The following is a 20742-nucleotide window of genomic DNA, read 5'->3' as shown; positions in this document are numbered from 1 at the left end:
AAAAATAATGTATTAGGTGTTACTTATGACAATTTGAGAGGTGCCTGGAACCTAACTCCCTCACTTCCCATTGACTTACATTATAAACTGGGTTTCAATTTACAACCATTCCTTCTGGAACCTAACCCCGGCGTAAACTGAGGGATACCTGTATTGCAAATATTTTTCTATTCAAAGATGTAATTTTGACCGGAATGTCCCTTTAAGAAAATTGTGCCTCGCAAAGTTGTGTTTCCTGCTTTTAAGAATGTGAAGGTGATGCATACATTACAATAGGACTCTCAAAATATCATAAAAATAAGTGAAATATTGAAATAAAATGTTTTTTCATAGAATTTTTAAAAAAATTTGTATTAAAATTATGCAGGAAAAACCTATTTAAGATGCACAGTGCAAATCGTACTAAAACTAAACTGCACGTGCAAAACACTGTGAAATTCGTATTTATTAGACAAAATTTAAAACATTTTGTTAAATGAGTTTCCTGCTAGTGAGCTGAACAGGGACGTTCAATGAGTGTAGCTAAGATTTCTGGCACAAACAGACTATGTTGAAATAATAATAATAAAGTACCTCTTCTGATGCTTTGTTCCAGTCGATTTTAAATACAAATATAATAAAGGCAACTCCTTGTATCATCACACATAGGAGGGCTCCTAACCAAAAACCTAAATGGCAAAGAAAGTAATTTACCAAAAATGGTTTGATGAAAAGGATTAGCCTATTACATTAATTTTGACTTCAAATAAGTTAAAGGGACAGTCTATTTGAAACATTTTATTGTTTAAAAGATAGATAATCCCTTTATTACCCATTCCCCAGTTTTACATAAGCAACATAGTTATATGAATACACATATTACCTCTGTAATTAACTTGTATCTAAGCCTCATGCTTTTGACAGACATGTGGTTTAGCCAATCAGTGCAGACTCATAAATAACTCATCGGGAGTGAGCATAATGTTATCCATATGACACACATGAACTAGTATTGTCAAACTGTGAAAATTTTTCAAAAGGCTCTTAGATAAGAGGAGATTTTCAACGGTTTAGAAATCAGTTTTAGCCTACCTAGGTTTAGCTTTTCAAAAATAATATTAAGAGAACTAGATTACACAGCGTGTTTCTCCTGGCATATAATCATTGTTGGAGGAATTGGCATCTTATAACAAATCTGATGGTCCTGCCTTTTTATTTGACCATTTTGGGATAAAGTTTCACAATGTATGAATAAAATTATAGGGAAAATTTTACCCTTGAGCCATCTCTTCTACTTTTAAACCACCTCCCAAATATTAGTTGTACTTATTGTAAAATACATTTTCAGTGTATTATTAACTGTGAAGAAAACACAGGTGCCTACTTTTTTTAAGTGGGTTTGCAAGGTAGATAAGATTTGAGTTTCTTTAGTGGTCACAATGCAATATTGTTTTTGTTTTTTAAAAAGTACGCCACCATGATTAGTTTTCAACCAAACAGCTCCAGAAAAGACCTTTTCGTGTGTATCTGTTTTCAAAATAGAAACTGGGAGGTCTCTGGAAACTGACAGGTATAATAGGACATTTACACCTCTTAAGGTTTATGTAACTCTTTTGTTCACTCTGCAAGGAAAATACTAATTTGCATGTGTGACATTAATCTATAGTCTCATCAGAATACATCTGTAAGTATCTTGGCATGATTGGCATACTTCCATAAGTATCTTGGCATGATTGGCATACTTCTATAGTCATTTCAAGTCCCCAGCATCTAAAAATGGAATGTTTTTAATTTTAATATTTGATTGTAAGTCACACTTGCACTGTTGTGTCACTAACAGTACTGGCGTCTATTAAATTGGGTTTTTAAAAAAGATTGCACAATCACAAATTTTATAGGAACCTATTGTAATCTGTTTCCATCCGCGCCACTGCTAATCCATCTAAATGCATCTTTTATATTGTTAGGATGTGCAGACTGTGAACCATTTTTCTATCACTTTAGGGTCACTTTTCAACTTTCAAAAGTATTGTTTTGGACAATATTTACATCTGTTTTTTAGTTAAAGCACCATTTCCAATTAGGCATGAACTGAAAACAATACGGTGACTACAGTTTTCTATGCAAAGGACTTAGATTTTCCCCCCTGGATTTTTACACTTCTTAAACTGTAAATTGTAAACCCACTGCCTTGCTACATTGTATCTGCCTAGGAGAACCTGAAATGAGATAATGCCTTCGTAAACTGGTTTTCCTTCCTAAGATAGGGAGAGTCCACAGCTTCATTCCTTACTGTTGGGAAATGAAAAACCTGGCCACCAGGAGGAGGCAAAGACACCCCAGCCAAAGACCTAAATATCCCTCCCACTTCCTCATTACCCCAGTCATTCTTTGCCTTTCGTCATTTTAGGAGGTGGCAGAGAAGTGTCAGAAGATTTGGAGAGTCCTGAAAAAGGGTATCTGCCCTTCTTTTTTTTTTTTATAAATAATTTTTATTATTTTGAAAAGATGAATGAACAGAAGAGCATCAAAAGCATGTACATACAAATCAATAGTACATAAATCAGGAATAACAGGATTAACCAGAGATAGTAATATATAAAATAGTCACATAAAATAAGGAACACAAGAGAGAGAATGCTGGATGTTTGAGTCTATATTCGGTGTCTGTTGGTCAACGATCTTATTCCCACCTCTCCATGGGAGAGTGCTAAAGTCCATTTGTTGTGGAAAAAAGACCCATATTATTAATAACCCGTATAAATCAGCAAACTCCGTAGTGTATAGAGGTTTCATCATCATAAATGTTCATACCAAAAGGGGGGGGGGGGGGGGAAGAGAAAAAAAAAAAAAAAAAAAAAAAGGAGGGAGGTATACACCGACAGGGGATATGAGCGGGGGAGATTGGAAGGGTTCAGATAAGGGAAAGGAAAGGGGGAATGGGCAGGAGGATATAAGTAGCATCGGCTACAACCAACCCGAGGAACCTAATGTCCCCAAAGTGTCTGTAGGAGGAATTACTCTGGGCGAAGTGCCCAAATTTTGGACTGAAGGTCTGCTGACCCGTGGACATGGGAGACATAGGACTCCATTCTTTTAACAAAATCCAGTATATCCATCACCTGCTCCCAAGAAGGGACAATGCGTTGCAGCCACATACGAGCTACAGCTAATTTAACAGCTAGAAATAGGTAAATACAGAATAATTTCTGAGGTAGAGTCAATTTCCTAGGCAAGATGTGAAACAGGCATGAACTAGGGGACAAAGGTAAGTGAATATTCCCTGAAGAGCAGTATCGGATTGATTTTTGCCAAAGCGGCTGAATCTGACGGCAAGACCACCAGATATGATGAGGCGTTCCCAACTCCTCACAGCCCCTCCAACATTTGGGTGAATTGACTGCCGAGATTTTAAACAAACGGATAGGAGTCATATGCCATTGTAGCATAACCTTGAGAAATAACTCGTACAGAGTTATGCAGTGTATAGCTTTCTTGGTTAATTGGACTGCAATCCGCCATTGTTGTGGCTCGTTTGAAACCATCAGGGAAGATTCCCATCGCCGTATTGGAGGAGACTTATAGAAAACTGGAGGCTTCATGAGTGTGAGATACGAGATGAACAAAAGTTTACCGGGAGATGTCATAGAGTCCCAGCGAACTTCCCAAGCGGTTTTAGACCTCAATGGGCCCGCACCAAAGCCCCACGAGAGGAGAAGGCTACGTAGTCTCCAGAATTCAAAGTGCAGTCGAGGAGGCGGATTAAACTTCCGGAGAAAGTCCGGATAAGTTAGTAACTTATCCCCTGCATAGAAATCTGCTATTCTAGTCAAACCCAAAGCGAGCCATAAGTTGGGATGGGAGTCTGGCAATGACAATAGCAGTCCTCTCAGGGAATGCGATGGCGAGGGATGCGGCGCTACGGCCGAAAGGTTGCGAACCTTATCCCAAAACTGCAAATTCGATTTGACAATAGGATTAGCCAAAATGGCTGGCGTCCTAGAGTGTCTGGGGATCCACACCAGATCCTGTAGGGTGAACCCAGCTGGGAGGGATGCTTGTTCAATCTCTGCCCATCGACTCTCCAATGGCAGCTTCCATTGGGTTACATGAGAGAGTCTGGCAGCCTCATGGTATTTTAGGATATTGGGGGCAGCCGCCCCACCAGCCAGAAGAGGTTGTTGTAGAATATTAGTAGCAAGTCTCGGAACCTTATTGCGCCAAATGAATTTGTTACATAGCTGTTGAAATTTGTAAATTGTAGATCTAGGAATCGGGATGGGTAGAGAGCGGAATAGATAGGTAAGCTTTGGTAGGAGGCTCATTTTGAAGGCCGCGATACGACCCAGCCATGACAGTGACGGAACATTCCAAGTGTCGGTCGATTTTTCAATAGTTGACAATAAGGGATTAAAATTCAATTCTATCATCTTCGGAATACTATGCGAGAGATAAACCCCCGAGATGTTTGATGTGTGTCGTAGACCACACGAACTTATAAGTGCGTTTCAGCTCATTAAGAGTCCCGTCCGAAATGTTAATAGCGTACGCCTCAGTCTTGAGGACATTTAGCTTGTAGTAACTGACTAAGGAGAATTTATTCAGTAGGGAAAATAGGTGGGGAAGAGAAGCAATAGGATCCGACACAAGCACTGTTAGGTCATCTGCAAACAAAGCAGTCTTCTGCTCCGTTCGATGGATACATACCCCTTGGATTAAGGGGCAGGACCGGATGGCCTCGGCTAAGGGTTCCATCATGAGGGCAAAAATAAGTGGGGACAATGGACATCCTTGTCTCGTGCCATTTGTTATTAAAAAAGGTCTGGAGCAAAACCCCAGACCCCTGACTACTGCCGACGGGGTAGAGTAAAGTGCCGCGATTGCCGTGATGAAGGGCTCCGGGAGACCAAAGCGCCGCAGCACAGCAAACATATATTTCCAGTTCACCCTGTCGAAGGCCTTCTCAGCGTCTAACGACAGGGTGACACAGGGCAAGTGGGAACCATGAGCCTCAAGGTAGACATTCAGGAGACGTCTTGTATTATCTGGGCCTTGCCGGTGTAAGACAAAGCCCACCTGATCTGGTCTGACCAGCACTGGTAGTAAGGAATTGAGGCGCAAAGCTAAAATTTTAGCATACAACTTAACGTCCAGGTTCAACAGTGAAATCGGCCTATAGCTGCCACAAAGGGTCAAGTCCTTTCCCTGTTTCAGGAGAGTAATGATAGTGGCCTGTAAAAATTCGGCCGAGAAGGTACCCCGCTCGCTTGCTAGCGTAAAAAAACGCCCTAGAATGGGAAGTAGTTGGGTTTGAAACTTTTTATAAAATAGATCAGAGAAGCCGTCTGGTCCTGGTGATTTAAAGGCCTTAAGAGATTTGATAGCTTTTTTAATCTCTATTAGTGAAATGGGATTCTGCAAAGAGTCAATGCAGTCTTGGGGAGCCGAAGGGAGGTTCAGCGAGGCTAGAAACGTCCCAACATTCTCAGATGTTGGAGGGCAAACTGAGCCGTCCTGTTTTAGATTATAGAGGGCGGCATAGTAATCCGCAAAAGCATTGCCAATATCTGTGGGTTTTATAACACACCGTCCATCTACCTTCAGCATGGGGATACGTGCTGCCGCCGTTTTCTGGCGTAACCTATTGGCCAATAATCTATCAGCTTTATTGCCTTTGTGGTAGTATATTTCTTTAAGCCGTAGAAGTCTCACGGCTGCCCTCTCAGACTCCAACTGTACTATACGGGCCTTAAGATCCACTAGTTGCTTGGACAGCGTATCTGTGGGGTTCATTTTATGTTCCCCAGAAATCTTTCGGAGGCTCATAGTAAGCTGTGCAAGGGTTTCTCCTTTGCGTTTTTTCTCGGCTGCTGCTATTTTTATAAACGACCCTCGAATATATGCTTTCAGTGCAGCCCATAAGGTGAAGTCGTCAACTTCACCGTTATCATGGTATCTGCCCTTCTAAATAGGACTGGAGTTTTAAGTAGTCATGTCAACCTTCTAGTGAGAGTATTGATGAATGTTAGAGTCTGGAGATGCAGGGAGAGTTTTTCTGTGAAACCATCCAGACTACTGCTAACAGCTCCTAAGCAATCAGTGTTGACAAGTTTCACTGCCTGCTTTCTGTCACTCAAGTCCATGTCAGGAGCGCTGCTATAAAACTGTCACACTTGAGAGGCTGTGTTCTGTTCCACAGCATGGATCCTGGAGGTAAGATTGTTTACATTTTTACACATAAAACGCTATAACAGGGTCACAGTGTAGCTTCTTTATACCTTGATAGAATCCATGGTTAATAACCTTTGAAGGGGATTTATTGAACAGCTGGGGTTAATTAATCAGTGTATTAATTATTTACATGCCACTTTGTGTGATTTTATTCCTGAGCTGATAGACTGTGTGTTTTTAGCTGGAACAAACGGGTTTCATTTTTAAGTTTCACTTTAGTTTTTGAAAGTGTTGCACAGCTCCTATTAGTTGCTGTACTTGTAATAACTGGGGAAGTACTGTCTTGCACTCCATGTGACCAGGTGTGGTGTTCATTTCCTCCATTCCGGCTGAGTCTTGAACTTGAGGAGAGTGTTTCCTCTGTTAACTGTCTGGGTATAGGAGGTGGTGAGTGCCCCAGCCATTGGGAGTATAAAGGTGCAATTTTCTATAATAAAAAACGTTTTTATTAGCCTGAGCTATGGAGGACACAAGAGAAAAGGTTAAACATAGTTCTCCTGACCCGGAGTCATCTAAATATCGGATTTAGCTATTATGTCCCAGTTATCCGATGATGAGTTAACTTCTGTAGCTTCAGAGGGTGAACTTTCTGGGTCGAAGTCCTTAGCGTCTAAGACTCCTGTTGCTGCGGAACCGTCCTTTAGCTATGGAGGACTCTGACATGTTAGAAGGTACTCCTTCTGTACTAAATCCTAGCTGTTTATATTGTGAGGAGGCCGTGGTTTTCCCGCCCACTCAATTATGTTTCACATGCATTAACAGCATTATAAAGTCTAAGAAGGGAGACGTCTAACTCTCAGGACTTGACGTCTCGTGAGATTACTACCCTTGCTACATTATCCACTCCACATGCAGTTCCCCATAGCACATCTAATCCTCCATCCGGAGGGGGCCTTCTTCCTGCAGACTTTGCAGCGCAGTTACTAACGGCGGTGTCTGCAGCCCTCAGTGCATTACCTCGCTCTAACAAACACAAGAGAAAAGGTTAAACATAGTTCTCCTGACCCGGAGTCATCTAAATATCGGATTTAGCTATTATGTCCCAGTTATCCGATGATGAGTTAACTTCTGTAGCTTCAGAGGGTGAACTTTCTGGGTCGAAGTCCTTAGCGTCTAAGACTCCTGTTGCTGCGGAACCGTCCTTTAGATTTAAAATTGAGCGCGTTTTTTATTGAAGGAGGTTCTGTCTACGTTAGAGGTTCCAGAGGCTGTGCTGCCTGGAGAACCTATGATTCCTAAATTAGACAGAGTTTATAAAGACAGGAAAGTTCATTTGACTTTTCCGTTGCCGGTTAAGATGGTGAACATTATTAAGAACGAATGGGAAAGAATTGGTTCTTCCTTTTCCCCCTCGTCTACTTTTAAAAAGTTGTTCCCAGTCCCAGACTCTCAACTGGATTTGTGGGGCTCCATTCCTAAGGTGGATTGTGCTATCTCTACGCTTGCTTAACGTACTACTATACCTCTTGAGGATAGTTTTTCGTTCAGAGAGTCGATGGATAAGAAAATGGAAACCTTTATGAGAAAGATGTTTCAACATACAGGATTTTTGTTTCAACCGGCGGCTGCAGTTGACACGGTTGCGGAGCGGCTACCTACTGGTGTGACTCTTTGTCGGAAGTTATTGAGGTGGAGTCTCCCCTCAAGGATATTCACGACAGAATTAAAGCTCTGAGAATTGCTAATTCTTTTTATCTGTGATGCGAACATGCAAATTATTTGCCTAAATGCAAAGGCCTCTGGCTTTGCAGTCCTAGCCCACCGGGTGCTCTGGTTGAAGTCTTGGTCTGCGGATATGACTTCTAAGTCCAGACTCCTTTCTTTTCCCTTCAAGGGAAAGATTTTATTTGGTCCAGGCCTGGACTCCATTATTTCTACGGTTACCGGAGACAAGGGTGCCTTTATACCGCAAGATAAGAAGAACAAGTCTAAGGGACGACAATCTTCTAATTTTCGTTCCTTCTGTTCTGACAAAGCCTAACAACAACAATCCTCCTCCAAGCCCGAGCAACTCAAGAGTACTTTGAAGCCCGCTCAGTCCTGGAATAAATCCAAGCAGAATAAGAAGCCTGTCGAAAACAAATCGGCATGAAGGGGTGGCCCCTGATCCGGGATCAGATCGTGTAGGGAGCAGATTGTCTCTTTATTCAGACGCCTGGTTCAAGGCCATACAGGATCCGTGGCTCCTGGAGGTGGTATCTCAGGGATACAAGATAGGCTTAAAATCTCATCTGCCAAGGGGCAGATTCCTTCTCTCAAATCTGTCTACCAGACCAGAAAAGAGGGATGCCTTTCTATGGTGCATTGCCTGATGCCTATTGAAGAAAGAGGTTTGGGGTTTTATTCAACACCTTTCCGTGGTCCCAAAGAAGGAGGGAACTTTCCACCCAATTTGGGACCTAAAGTGCTTATACCAATTTCTCAGTGTCCCTTCCTTCAAGATGGAGACGATAAGTTCCATCTTTCCTTTAATTCAGGAAGGCCAGTTTATGACCATTATAGATCTGAAAGAGGCTTAACTTCATGTTCCAATCCACAGGGAACAATTTCAGTTCTTGAGGTTTGCATTCCTGGACCAGCACTTCCAGTTCATTGCCCTTCCGTTTGTCCTAGCTGCTGCTCCAAGAATCTTTTCAAAGGTTCTGGGGGCTCTTCTAGCTGTTGCCAGAATTCATGGTATTGCAGTAGCCCCGTACTTGGACGATATTCTGGTGCAAGCACCATCCTTTCGTCTTGCGGAAGAATTCTTGGAGTCCCTTGTCAGTCTTCTTCGATCACATGGATGGAAGATAAACTTACTCTTATCCCAAGTACTAGGGTGGAATTCCTGGGTATTATAATAAACTCCATATCCATGAGGATATTTCTAACAGACCAGAGACGTTGCAAGCTAACTTCGGCATGTCTTGCCCTCCGGACCTCCTTGAGTCCCTCTGTGGCTCAGTGTATCTAGGTGATTGGTCTCATGGTGTCTTCATGGACATCATTCCTTTTGCCAGGTTCCGTCTCAGACCTTTATAACTGCATGTTGGGGCAGTGGAATGGCGATCATTCTGTTAGTAACTGACAGGAAGTATAGCAAGTTAATTGTATATGGATCTTCAACTGCAGATCTAGATGGAATGTTTCACTCAGCACCTGCTTATCATATGTAGAAGAGAAGCGTATGGCTTGGAGTGATTTATTATATCTTGAAAAGAACAGAGTGACACAGGTTAAAACCTGGAGCAGTCTCTTACAGAATCAGCTGTTAGAGAAAACAGGAACCCAAGGGGTTAATTAATTCAGGTAGGAGTTTAAATAACAAGGAACCATTCAGTCACTGTTTCACTCTTACCGGAGAGTGGTCTTTAGCTATCCGTTGTAACAGCTGATCTGTCAGATTAGGACAGAAGAGAAATCCTCAGGCAGCATGTGAACAGTTAGAACTGAGGAGCTGCGCTGATAGTAATTAGTGATCCGGTGAAGCAGGTAGTTTCAGGAGTGAAGAAAGATTTGCACAAGCAATATAAAAGTTCAAAACGATATTCAGAATTAAATCCTGTTGTAACAAAAGGGTAATCCAAAGAGCACAATATGCAGTGTTAGCTCAGCTACTAAACTCATTAACTAAGCACCTGTCTGCCCTCAGGAAAAGGTTTAAGTAAGGTAAAAAGGTGCGGCTTCATAGTTAAGGTGGAATTACAGAATATCAGATGTCAGACAGTTAAGGTGGAGAGATGAGTTCTGACATGACCCCCCCTTCAGGCAAGCCTTCCCAAGGCTTGCAGCCTGGGGCGATCAGGGTTCCTCCTGTGGAACTGAGCAACAAGTCTTGGAGCATTCACGTGAGATGATGGTTCCCAGGTATCCTCATCTGGTGGATAACCCTTCCATCGGACAAGGTACTGGAGTTCACCTTTAGTAATCCGAGAATCAAGTAATTCTTTCACTTCGTATTCTTCTGCATCCAGAATCGGTGGCTTGGGTGGTAAAATCTGTGTGCCGGAGGAGGAAGCTGGTTTGATCAGAGAAACGTGGAAAGTGGAGTGGATGGCCAGAGAGGGAGGTAATTGAAGTGCTACTGCATTTTGATTGATGATCCGTATAATCTGAAACGGGCCTATGAACAGACTGGCTAATTTTTTGCTTGGGATTTGCAATCTCAAATTTTTGGTCGAAAGCCATACCCAGTCACCGACTATGTATTGAGGTGGTGGTCTTCTTCTCAGATCATAATATTTTTTCTGGCCGTTTTGAGCAGATTGCAAATGTTTTTGGAGTAATTGCAAATTTTGTGTCCTCCTATCAGCTATATCATCAATTTTGGGACTTGGTGAACTGGTGGTTGTGAGAAAGGACATTTTTGGATGGAACCCATAGTTGGCGTAGAAGGGAGTCATTCGAGATGAAGAGTTGAGTGTGTTGTTGTATGCAAACTCAGCGGTTGATAAATAATTCATCCAGTCTTCTTGGTGGAATGCACAATAGGATCTAATGTACTGTTCTAGCCATTGATTCAGACGCTCTGTTTGGCCGTTCGTCTGTGGGTGATAAGCTGTGGTGTACCTATGGTTTATTTGTAGTTTCTGACATAGATTCCTCCAAAACCTGGAGGTAAACTGAGTCCCCCTGTCGGTGGTCAGAATGGTTGGTATGCCATGAAGTTTCAGAACATTATCTATAAATAACTGGGCTGTTTCTGCGGAGGTTGGAAGTTTCCGATATGGGATGAAATGGGCCATTTTTGTCATCAAATCAACAACTACCAATATCGTGTTCATTCCAAGTGAGAGAGGCAATTCGACTATAAAATCCATGCCCAGGTGCGTCCATGGTTTATCAGGAACTTGTATAGGCATCAATATGATTTCGATGTGGTACAAATTGTACAATCTTGTATGTATTCCTTGATACTCATGTTCATCTTAGGCCACCAATAGTTCCTTGCTATCAAATCCTTTGTCCTGGAAATTCCTGGATGGCCAGAAAGAGGAGAGTCGTGGTGTTCCTTGATTAACTCCTGTCTTAGAGTCTGGGGTACATAAATCTTGTCTTTGATGTATCCTATACCATCTGAAGCGGTATGGAGTTGTGATGGAGTATCCAAGTCTTGGACCAAAGCCTCTTTGAGTTTAGAGGCGAAAGTTGAGGTGATACCAATGTATCTATCATGTGGTATGATTTCCTTTGGATTGTGGTCATTTACTGGCTTTGGGTCCTTCCGGGATAAGGCGTCAGCCTTACCATTCCTTGAAGCGGGTCTGTATATGATCTGAAAATGGAATCTGCTGAAATATAGACTCCAGCGAACCTGTCTGGCAGAGAGTGTCTTGTTCCTTTGGAGAAATTCCAGATTTTTATGATCTGTATATACTATGATGGGTAATTGTGTTCCTTCTAAAAGATGTCTCCAATGCTCAAATGATCTTTTAATGGATAACAACTCTTTCTCTCCTATTGGGTAGTTGATCTCCGGAGGAGACATAACTTTAGAATAAAATGCTACTGGATGAAGAGGATGATTCAAGTCTTCTCTCTGGGATAAAACTGAACCTAAAGCGTAATCTGAAGAATCCACTTCTAAAAAGTATTGCAACTCCGGATTTGGATGTCGGAGTATCGGAGCAGAGGTGAACGCAGTTTTCAATGTGAGAAAGGCTTGAGCCGCTGATGGATTCCACAAAAAGGGTGTTGTGCAGCCCGTGAGGGCAGTTAGGGGTTTAGCGATAGCGGAATAACTTTTGATAAATTTCCTATAATAGTTACTAAACCCGAGGAAGCGTTGAAGCTCCTTACGGTTAGAAGGTTTTGGCCAATCTTTTACCGCTTCCACCTTGTTATCCTGCATCTGTATTCCCTCTGGGGATATATCATATCCCAAAAAGGAGATCTTTTCTCTATGGAAAAGGCATTTTTCTGCCTTGGCATATAATCAATGTATTTGTAATCTTGATAATACCCATGTGACGTGTTTAATGTGATCCTCCAAGTTTTGGGAGTATATTAAAATGTCATCGAGATAAACTATCACACATACGTCAAGAAGATCCCTGAAAACATCATTGACAAAATGCTGGAACGTTGCCGGAGCGTTACACAGACCAAAAGGCATTACCAAATACTCATATAACCCATATCTCGTTCTAAAAGCTGTCAACCACTCATCTCCCTCTCTTATGCGTATGAGGTTGTAAGCCCCCCTGAGATCGAGCTTTGTGTAGATCTTAGCTTGATGTAAACGCTCTATAAGTTCGGGGATTAGGGGGAGAGGGTAACGATTCTTCACAGTAATTTTATTAAGCTCCCTATAGTCAATAATTGGCCTTAAAGTCTGATCTTTGTTCGTCACAAAGAACATGCCGGCTCCGGCAGGAGAGACAGAAGGTCTGATAAACCCCTTCTTCAAATTATCATCAAGATAGGACTTTAAATGACTTAATTCGGGCTGGCTCAATGGGTATAGATGTCCATATGGGACGCTAGATCCCGGTATTAAATCAATGGGACAATCGTAACTCCGATGCGGAGGTAAGCTCTCAGCCTCTCTTTTGCTGAAGACTTCTGCGTATTCAGCATAAATCCTAGGGATAAGTGTAGTTTCTTCTGCACAATGTAGAGTATGTATGTCATTATAACACAACTTACGGCAATGTGTGGAATCTAATGTGAGTTTTAATGTTTTCCACTCTATGTTAGGCTCGTGTAGTCTTATCCACTGCATACCTAAAACTACGGGAAAGAGTGGGGAAGGAAGTACATCAAATCGTAAATACTCATGATGATTGTCCTGAGTAATGACTAATAGAGGGATTGTGTGATGGGTGATAGGACCGCTTGATATGTAAGACCCATCAACTACTCTGATAGACACAGGAACAGACTTTTTTTCAAGTGGGATTTTATTAACATTCACATACTCCAAATCAATATAAGCCCCATAAGCCCCAGTGTCAATTATAGCCTCTGTAGTCGAACGCTTACGGTCCCACTGCAAAGAGAGAGAGATGGTACAGTAAACTGGGTTATATTGAATATGAGGCATAGTATTGGTCATAATGTACTTACTCTTTTTATTTCTCTGCAGTACAGGGCAGTCTTTAACAGTGTGTGCTGGATTAGCACAATACAGACACAGTGCCTGGGCCTTCCTTCTTTGCTTTTCCTCCAAAGATAATGGACCCCTTAACATGCCTATCTCCATCGGTTCTTGAGGGGCAGCAGCACTGCTGAGGGATTGGTTAGGTGCAGAGGTTCTTTTATACGTAGGTTCTGAGGAGTGGCGTTCGCTCTTTCTCTCCCGTAGTCTCCGGTCTATTTGAATGGACAGTCTCATCAACCCTTCCAGGCTGTCAGGAAGTTCCACTCGAGCTAACTCATCTTTTACTTGATCAGAGAGACCTAACCTAAACTGATTTTTTAGGGCTATGTGATTCCATTGGGAATCTGTAGCAGACTGCTTAAAATCAGTGATATATATTTCAACTGATCTGTTGCCCTGTTTCAAAGCCCTCATCTTTGTTTCTGCAGTTAACTGCGAGTTGGTGTCCAGATATAACTCATCCATGGCAATCAGAAAATCATTTAAGGAGTTGATGATAGGGTTGTTGTTTTCATAAAATGAATCTGCCCAAATTCTTGGCTCCCCTCTGAGGTAAGATATTACTGTGAGCACCTTTATTTTATCCTGCTGGTAGGTCTTTGGCTTTAAAGTGAACATAAGTAGACAGGCATTCCTGAACTGTCTATACATACGTCTGTCCCCTGAAAATAAATCAGGAGGGGATATCTGTGGTTCTGGGCATGCATCAGGTGGTACCACTTTAGCAGATAGGGAGTCCTTGATGACCTTCCTTAACGTTTCATTTTCAACTTGAAGATTACTTAGAGCCTGACCGAGTTGGTCTACCCTCTGAGATAAGCCATAAACAACTTGAGGTAGATCCGCTGGATCCATTATTTTGGCTTAGTTAATCTGTTAGTAACTGACAGGAAGTATAGCAAGTTAATTGTATATGGATCTTCAACTGCAGATCTAGATGGAATGTTTCACTCAGCACCTGCTTATCATATGTAGAAGAGAAGCGTATGGCTTGGAGTGATTTATTATATCTTGAAAAGAACAGAGTGACACAGGTTAAAACCTGGAGCAGTCTCTTACAGAATCAGCTGTTAGAGAAAACAGGAACCCAAGGGGTTAATTAATTCAGGTAGGAGTTTAAATAACAAGGAACCATTCAGTCACTGTTTCACTCTTACCGGAGAGTGGTCTTTAGCTATCCGTTGTAACAGCTGATCTGTCAGATTAGGACAGAAGAGAAATCCTCAGGCAGCATGTGAACGGTTAGAACTGAGGAGCTGCGCTGATAGTAATTAGTGATCCGGTGAAGCAGGTAGTTTCAGGAGTGAAGAAAGATTTGCACAAGCAATATAAAAGTTCAAAACGATATTCAGAATTAAATCCTGTTGTAACAAAAGGGTAATCCAAAGAGCACAATATTCAGTGTTAGCTCAGCTACTAAACTCATTAACTAAGCACCTGTCTGCCCCCAGGAAAAGGTTTAAGTAAGGTAAAAAGGTGAGGCTTCATAGTTAAGGTGGAATTACAGAATATCAGATGTCAGACAGTTAAGGTGGAGAGATGAGTTCTGACACATTCAGATCTGTCTCAACAGATTGTATTAGACAGCCGGTCAAGAGAATTGCTCTCTTGGTGGCTCTGTCCAGATCATCTGTCCCGAGGGACATGCTTCTTAAGAACATCCTGGGAGATTGTGACTACGGACACAAGCCTATCCGGATGGGGAGCTGTTTGGGGTGCCAGGAAGGCACAGGAGTTGTGGACTCAGGAGGAGTCCTCCCTCCCGATAAATATTTTGGAACTACGGCAATCTTCAAGGCCTTGAAGGCTTGGCCACTTCTGGGTTAATCCCAGTTTATCAGATTCCAATCAGACAGTATAACCTCAGTGGCTTACATCAACTATCAGGGGGGAACAAGAAGTTCCTTGGCGATGAAGGAAGTATCTCAGATTCTGGAGTTGGCGGAGGCCCACAGCTGTTCACTGTCAGCGATCCACATTCCGGGTGCTGACAACTGGGAGGCGGATTTTCTCAGCAGGCAATCCTTCCATCCAGGGGAATGGTCTCTCCATCCCGAGGTGTTCGCAGAGATATGCAGCAAGTGGGGGATGCCAGAGATAGATCTCATCGGGTCCCGTCTCAATACCAAGCTACCCAGGTATGGGTTCAGGTCTAGGGATCCCCAAGTGGATCTAATAGATGCACTAGCAGTGCCCGGGAGGTTCAAACTCATATATCTTTTTCCTCCATTACCGCTTCTTCCTCAAGTGATGGCATGCATCAAGCAGGAGCGGGTATCAGTAATCCTGATTGCTTCATCGTGGCCGCGGTTTGCGGATCTAGTTGGGATGTCCTCATCTCCTCCGTGTAAGTTACCTTGTTGCAGAGACCTGCTGATACAAGGTCTATTTGTTCATCAAAATCTAGATTCTCTGAGGCTGACTGCGTGTATATTGAACGCTTAATCTTAGCCAAGAGTGGTTTCTCTGAGAGTGTCATTGATACTCTTATTCAAGCTTGTAAACCAGTTACTCTGTGTATCTACCACAGGGTGTGGAGGACCTACTTATTCTGGTGTGAAGATCATGGTTTTTCCTGGCACAGCGTTAAGGCTGCAAGGATCTTATCTTTTCCCCAGGATGGGCTGGAGAAGGGCCTTTCTACTAGTTTCCTGAGGGGACAGATTTCGGCCCTGTCGGTTTTATTGCACAAGAGACTGGCTGAGCTTTCAGATGTGCAGTCCTCTGATTAGGCTATGATTAGGATCAGACCTGTGTTTAGATCTGGGGCTCCTCCTTGGAGCCTAAATCTTGTTCTTTGCAACAGGTTCCATTTGAGCCTCTGCATTCTGTTGACATTAAATTGTTATTTTGGAAGGTTCTGTTTTCATTGGCTATTGCCTCTGCGCGCAGAGTTTCTGAGATCTCTGCTTTGCAATGTGAGCCCCCTTATCTGATTTTTCATGCAGATAAGGCAGTTTTATGTACTAAATTAGGTTTTCTTCCTGAGGTTGTGTCAGATCACAACATCAATCAGGAGATTGTGGTTCTTTCCTTGTGTCCTAATCCTTCTTCATCGAAGGAATGCTTACTTCACAATTTGGATGTGGTTTGCGCCTTGAAGTTCTATCTTCAGGCAACTTAGGAGTTTAGACAATCTTCCTCTTTGTTTGTTGTCTATTTGGGAAAGCGTAAGGGGCAGAAGGCTACTTCCTTATCTTTTTGGTTAAGAAGTGTAAATCCGCTTAACTTACAAGACAACGGGACATTGTCCTCCTGAGAGGATAATGGCTCATTCAACTAGAGCAGTGACTTCCTCTTGGGCCTTTAAGAACAAGGCCTCTATGGATCAGATTTGTAAGGTTCCTGGTCCTCCTTACATACTTTTTCAAAAGTTTTACAAGTTTGATGTTTTTGCTTCGGCTGAAATAGCTTTCGGGAGAAAAGTTTTGTAGGCTGTGGTGCACTCAGAATAGGGTCCGCCTCTTTTTTCTGTTCCCTCCCGTCATTCATTCAGTGTCCTCTGAAGCTTGGGTATAGTTTTCCCAACAGTATGGAATGAAGCCATGGACTCTCCCTATCTTAGGAAGAAAAACATAATTTATGCTTACCAGATAAATTCCTTTCCTTCCGGATAGGGTGAGGCCATGGCCCCGCACGTTTTTTCTTGTCTATGGGCGGTCTCTTATTATTTATTTTATTTTTCTGGCACCATTTATACCCTAATGTTTCTCCTACTTTTCCTTGTTCCCTCGGCAGAATGACTGGGGTAATGAAGAAGTGGGAGGGATATTTAAGCCTTTGGCTGGGGTGTCTTTGCCTCCTCCTGGTGGCCAGGTGTTGTATTTCCCATCAGTAAGGAATAAAGCCGTGGACTCTCCCTATCCGGAAGGAAAGGAATTTATCTGGTAAGCATAAATTATGTTTTTATAGGGGATGTGCCTCCATGTAAGCTAAGTTCAAACTTGTTTATGAGAGTGTGCTTCAAAGTGTTTGTGTTTAAAACATTTAACTCACATTTACGAATGCTCGTTTCAGTTTACAAGTTCAATAATGTAGGAGCAAGCACTTTGAAACACAGTCTCATTAACAAGTTTGGACTTAGTGCATTGAGGTGCATCCCCAGGAAACAAAATGCCCAATTCACTTCCATTATCAAAATATGTTCAATGTTTTTATTTGCACACTTTTTAAGGCACCAGCTCCTACTGAGAATGTGGAAGAATTCACAGTATATTTGTATGTGCATTTTGTGATTGGCTGATGACTGTCGCATGATGCAGGGGAAGGAAAATGGAACTAACTTTGAAATTTGGCAGACATTTTTTTACTAGTCATTTGAAATTCAGAGTTATTTTGCATTGTACTTTTATTATACGTTTCTTGATTGTATAATTCTACTGTATATAATAGTACTTTAAATACTATTCACTTTATTTTTAAAGATTGATTTTTATAATAGTTATATTATGCTACCTCCCACCCCACCTTTAATGACTTGATAACTTACATGATAAATGACAAGATGAAATCTGTGCCCACAACCTAAATTAAGCATAGTGAAGTGGTTTTAAATTGGTCCCGTTTGCAAGCATGTAATACACAAATCTGTTGTTTTTTTCTGTCTCTCTAAAAAAGAGGTTGTTTTAGCTAATATATACCAGAATAAATTATACATTTTAATGAATATTTGCAGTTACCTAAACTGTAGACCTACTGGCATTCCATCTGTGAGACATACAGATGTATGCCAGCTCCTTGTCTGGGGTGACAGAAGCACAATCTTTGATAAAACAGAGCATTTTATATTTATATTAAAATGCTCCTTTAATTAAATGTAACGCCTCAGCCTACACATAACCAATAAGTCAGGGGTCGCAAACCAGTATATACAGTATCCCACAAAAGTGAGTACACCCCTCACATTTTTGTAAATATTTTATTATATCTTTTCATGTGACAACACTGAAGAAATTACACTTTGCTAGAATATAAAGTAGTGAGTGTACAGCCTGTATAACAGTGTAAATTTGCTGTTCCCTCAAAATACCTCAACGCACAGCCATTAATGTCTAAACCGTTGGCAACAAAAGTGAGTACACCCCTAAGTGGAATTGTCCAAATTGGGCCCAGAGTTTTAATATTTTGTGTGGTCACCATCATTTTCCAGCACTGCCTTACCCTCTTGGGCATTGAGTTTACGAGAGCTTCACAGGTTGCCACTGGAGTTCTCTTCCACTCCTCCGTGATGACATCACAGAGCTGATGTGCTTCCCCACCTTCCATTTGTGGATGCCCCACAGATGCTCAATAGGGTTTAGGTCTGGAGACATGCTTGGCCAGTCCATCACCTTTACCCTCAGCTTCTTTAGCAAGGCAATGGTCATCTTGGAGGTGTGTTTGGGGTCGTTATGTTGGAATTCTGCCCTGCAGCCCAGTCTCTGAAGGGAGGGAATCATGCTCTGCTTCAGTATGTCACAGTACATGTTGGCTTTCATGGTTCCCTCAATGAACTGTAGCTCCTCAGTGCTGGCACCACTCATGCAGACCCAGATCATGACACTCCAACCACCATGCTTGACTGTAGGCAATACACACGCTTGACACCATCTGAACCAAATATGCTTATCTTGGTCTCATCAGACCACAGGACATGGTTCCAGTAATCCATGTCCTTAGTCTGCTTGTCTTCAGTAAAATGTTTGCGTTCTTTCTTGTGCTTCATCTTTAGAAGAGGCTTCCTTCTGGGATGACTGACATGCTGACCCCCTACCCCTTCAACCTCTGCAGCAATGCTGGCAGCACTCATACGTCTATATCCCAAAGACAACCTTTGGATATGACGCTGAGCACGTGCACTGAACTCCTTTGGTCGACCATGGTGAGGCCTGTTCTGAGTGGAACCTGTCCTGTAAAACCGCTGTATGGTCTTGCCCACCGTGCTGCAGCTCAGTTTCAGGGTCTTGGCAATCTTCTTATAGCTTAGGCCATCTTTATGTAGAGCAACAATTCTTTTTTCAGATCCTCAGAGAATTCTTTGCCATGAGGTGCCAATTTGAACTTCCAGTGACCAGTATGAGAGAGTGTGAGAGCGATATCAAATTTAACACACCTGCTCCCCATTCACAACTGAGACCTTGTAACACTAACACATCACATGACACTGGGGAGGGAAAATGGCTAATTGGGCCCATTTTGGACTGTTACGGTACCAACAGTGTACCAAGGGTTAATACCAGGGAACAACGTCCTGCATAGGGAATCAGCAATTCACAAACCAGCCAGTTTTCAGGTTTAAACAGAATGACTACTTTATTTGAAGGCAGTACACAGATTTATACACCCTGGCTTCAGGTTACAAAGGGCATTGGTTTAACAGTAAAGCAAACATATGAACAATGCATCAAACCTCTAACAATTGTCTATTCACAGGTAAAACAGATTAACATATTAAGTTAATTAACTAGGGAAGAACGTTTACTCAGACAATCTGATGTTGGGCATCTAGTTAACATAATCACACAAGGACACAATCAGTTCTTAAACATACATAGAATACATCTTATTACTGAATATAGGAACAGTTCTTATTAGCTATAAAGTCTTTTATGCCCACTTGGCTTATAGAGTCACAATTGCTCCCACAAGGGGCACTCACACCCTGTACCCATCCTGTATTTATGGATACAGGGTGACATAGACATAAGACAGAGTTATGAAAGTACATGGGGTGTCCAGCATATAACATTCCATATTTCCATGCAGTCTCTGGGTATCCTTAAGCCCATGTACCTCCAGCCCAAAGAATGTTCCATAACAGGCCCTCCAATGTACAGTGGCGAGATTGGTTTTGTCACATCTCTCCCCTTTTCCAAACAGACTAACAGGGTATCTGACCTCCTGCCGGTCAGTGCCCTGGTTAGTCCAGCAACCCACCCATAAAACACAATTAGTAGTACAGCCCACCCACAATAAATGGTTACTACACCTGAGTACGGGGAAAACTTGTCCATGTCCAGGTGCCTCACCACAGCTGTGTGGGGAACTGGTATGCTGAATTGGTGGGTTGCGAGGTGGGCAGAGACCAGCTGTACTCTGCCCGGGTGCCAGCACTACCATGGAAGTAGCCTGGTGGGAGCCTGGTTGCTGGAGGGGAAGACCGACTGTCTCCCCTTCGGATACATAGCTGTGCTGCTGGAGGGGGAGACCAATCGTCTCCCCTTTGGCTAAACAGCCGTGTTGCTGGGGGACAGGACCATCAAACTCCTCTCCCTCTGGTTTGTCATGCTCGGCTGTCCAGGGTATATACTGTGCCATATACCACCAGAGCGCCTGGTAGGCATGTCAGTTTGCTGGGACAATCCATCTGTATTCCCGTTATGAGAGAGAATTCCTGTCCATACAAACAAGGGTTCAAATTCCTCAGTGCCCAGACCAGGGCCAAACAGTCCTTCAAAATCCCATCAGCTTCT

At 42.4% G+C, this 20742-nt stretch overlaps 1 protein-coding gene and 1 long non-coding RNA gene across 2 annotated transcripts in view; one reads left to right on the top strand and one right to left on the bottom strand.

Annotated features, from left to right (window-relative positions):
* LOC128642779 (multidrug and toxin extrusion protein 1-like) overlaps positions 1-20742 on the bottom strand; it is a 585931-nt gene that overhangs the window by 15169 nt on the left and 550020 nt on the right. Inside the window, exon 16 of the mRNA XM_053695580.1 lies at positions 574-668. Within this exon, the coding sequence (XP_053551555.1) occupies positions 574-668 (95 nt within the window). The remainder of the gene's footprint in view (positions 1-573; positions 669-20742) is intronic.
* Positions 1-20742, top strand: part of LOC128642780 (uncharacterized) — a 78871-nt gene that overhangs the window by 9954 nt on the left and 48175 nt on the right. The gene's annotated exons all lie outside the window — the stretch shown is intronic.

This window comes from Bombina bombina, chromosome 12, assembly GCF_027579735.1.
Source record: "Bombina bombina isolate aBomBom1 chromosome 12, aBomBom1.pri, whole genome shotgun sequence".
NCBI classification, from domain to species: Eukaryota; Metazoa; Chordata; class Amphibia; order Anura; family Bombinatoridae; genus Bombina; species Bombina bombina.
This window is presented reverse-complemented; position numbering and strand designations above follow the sequence as displayed.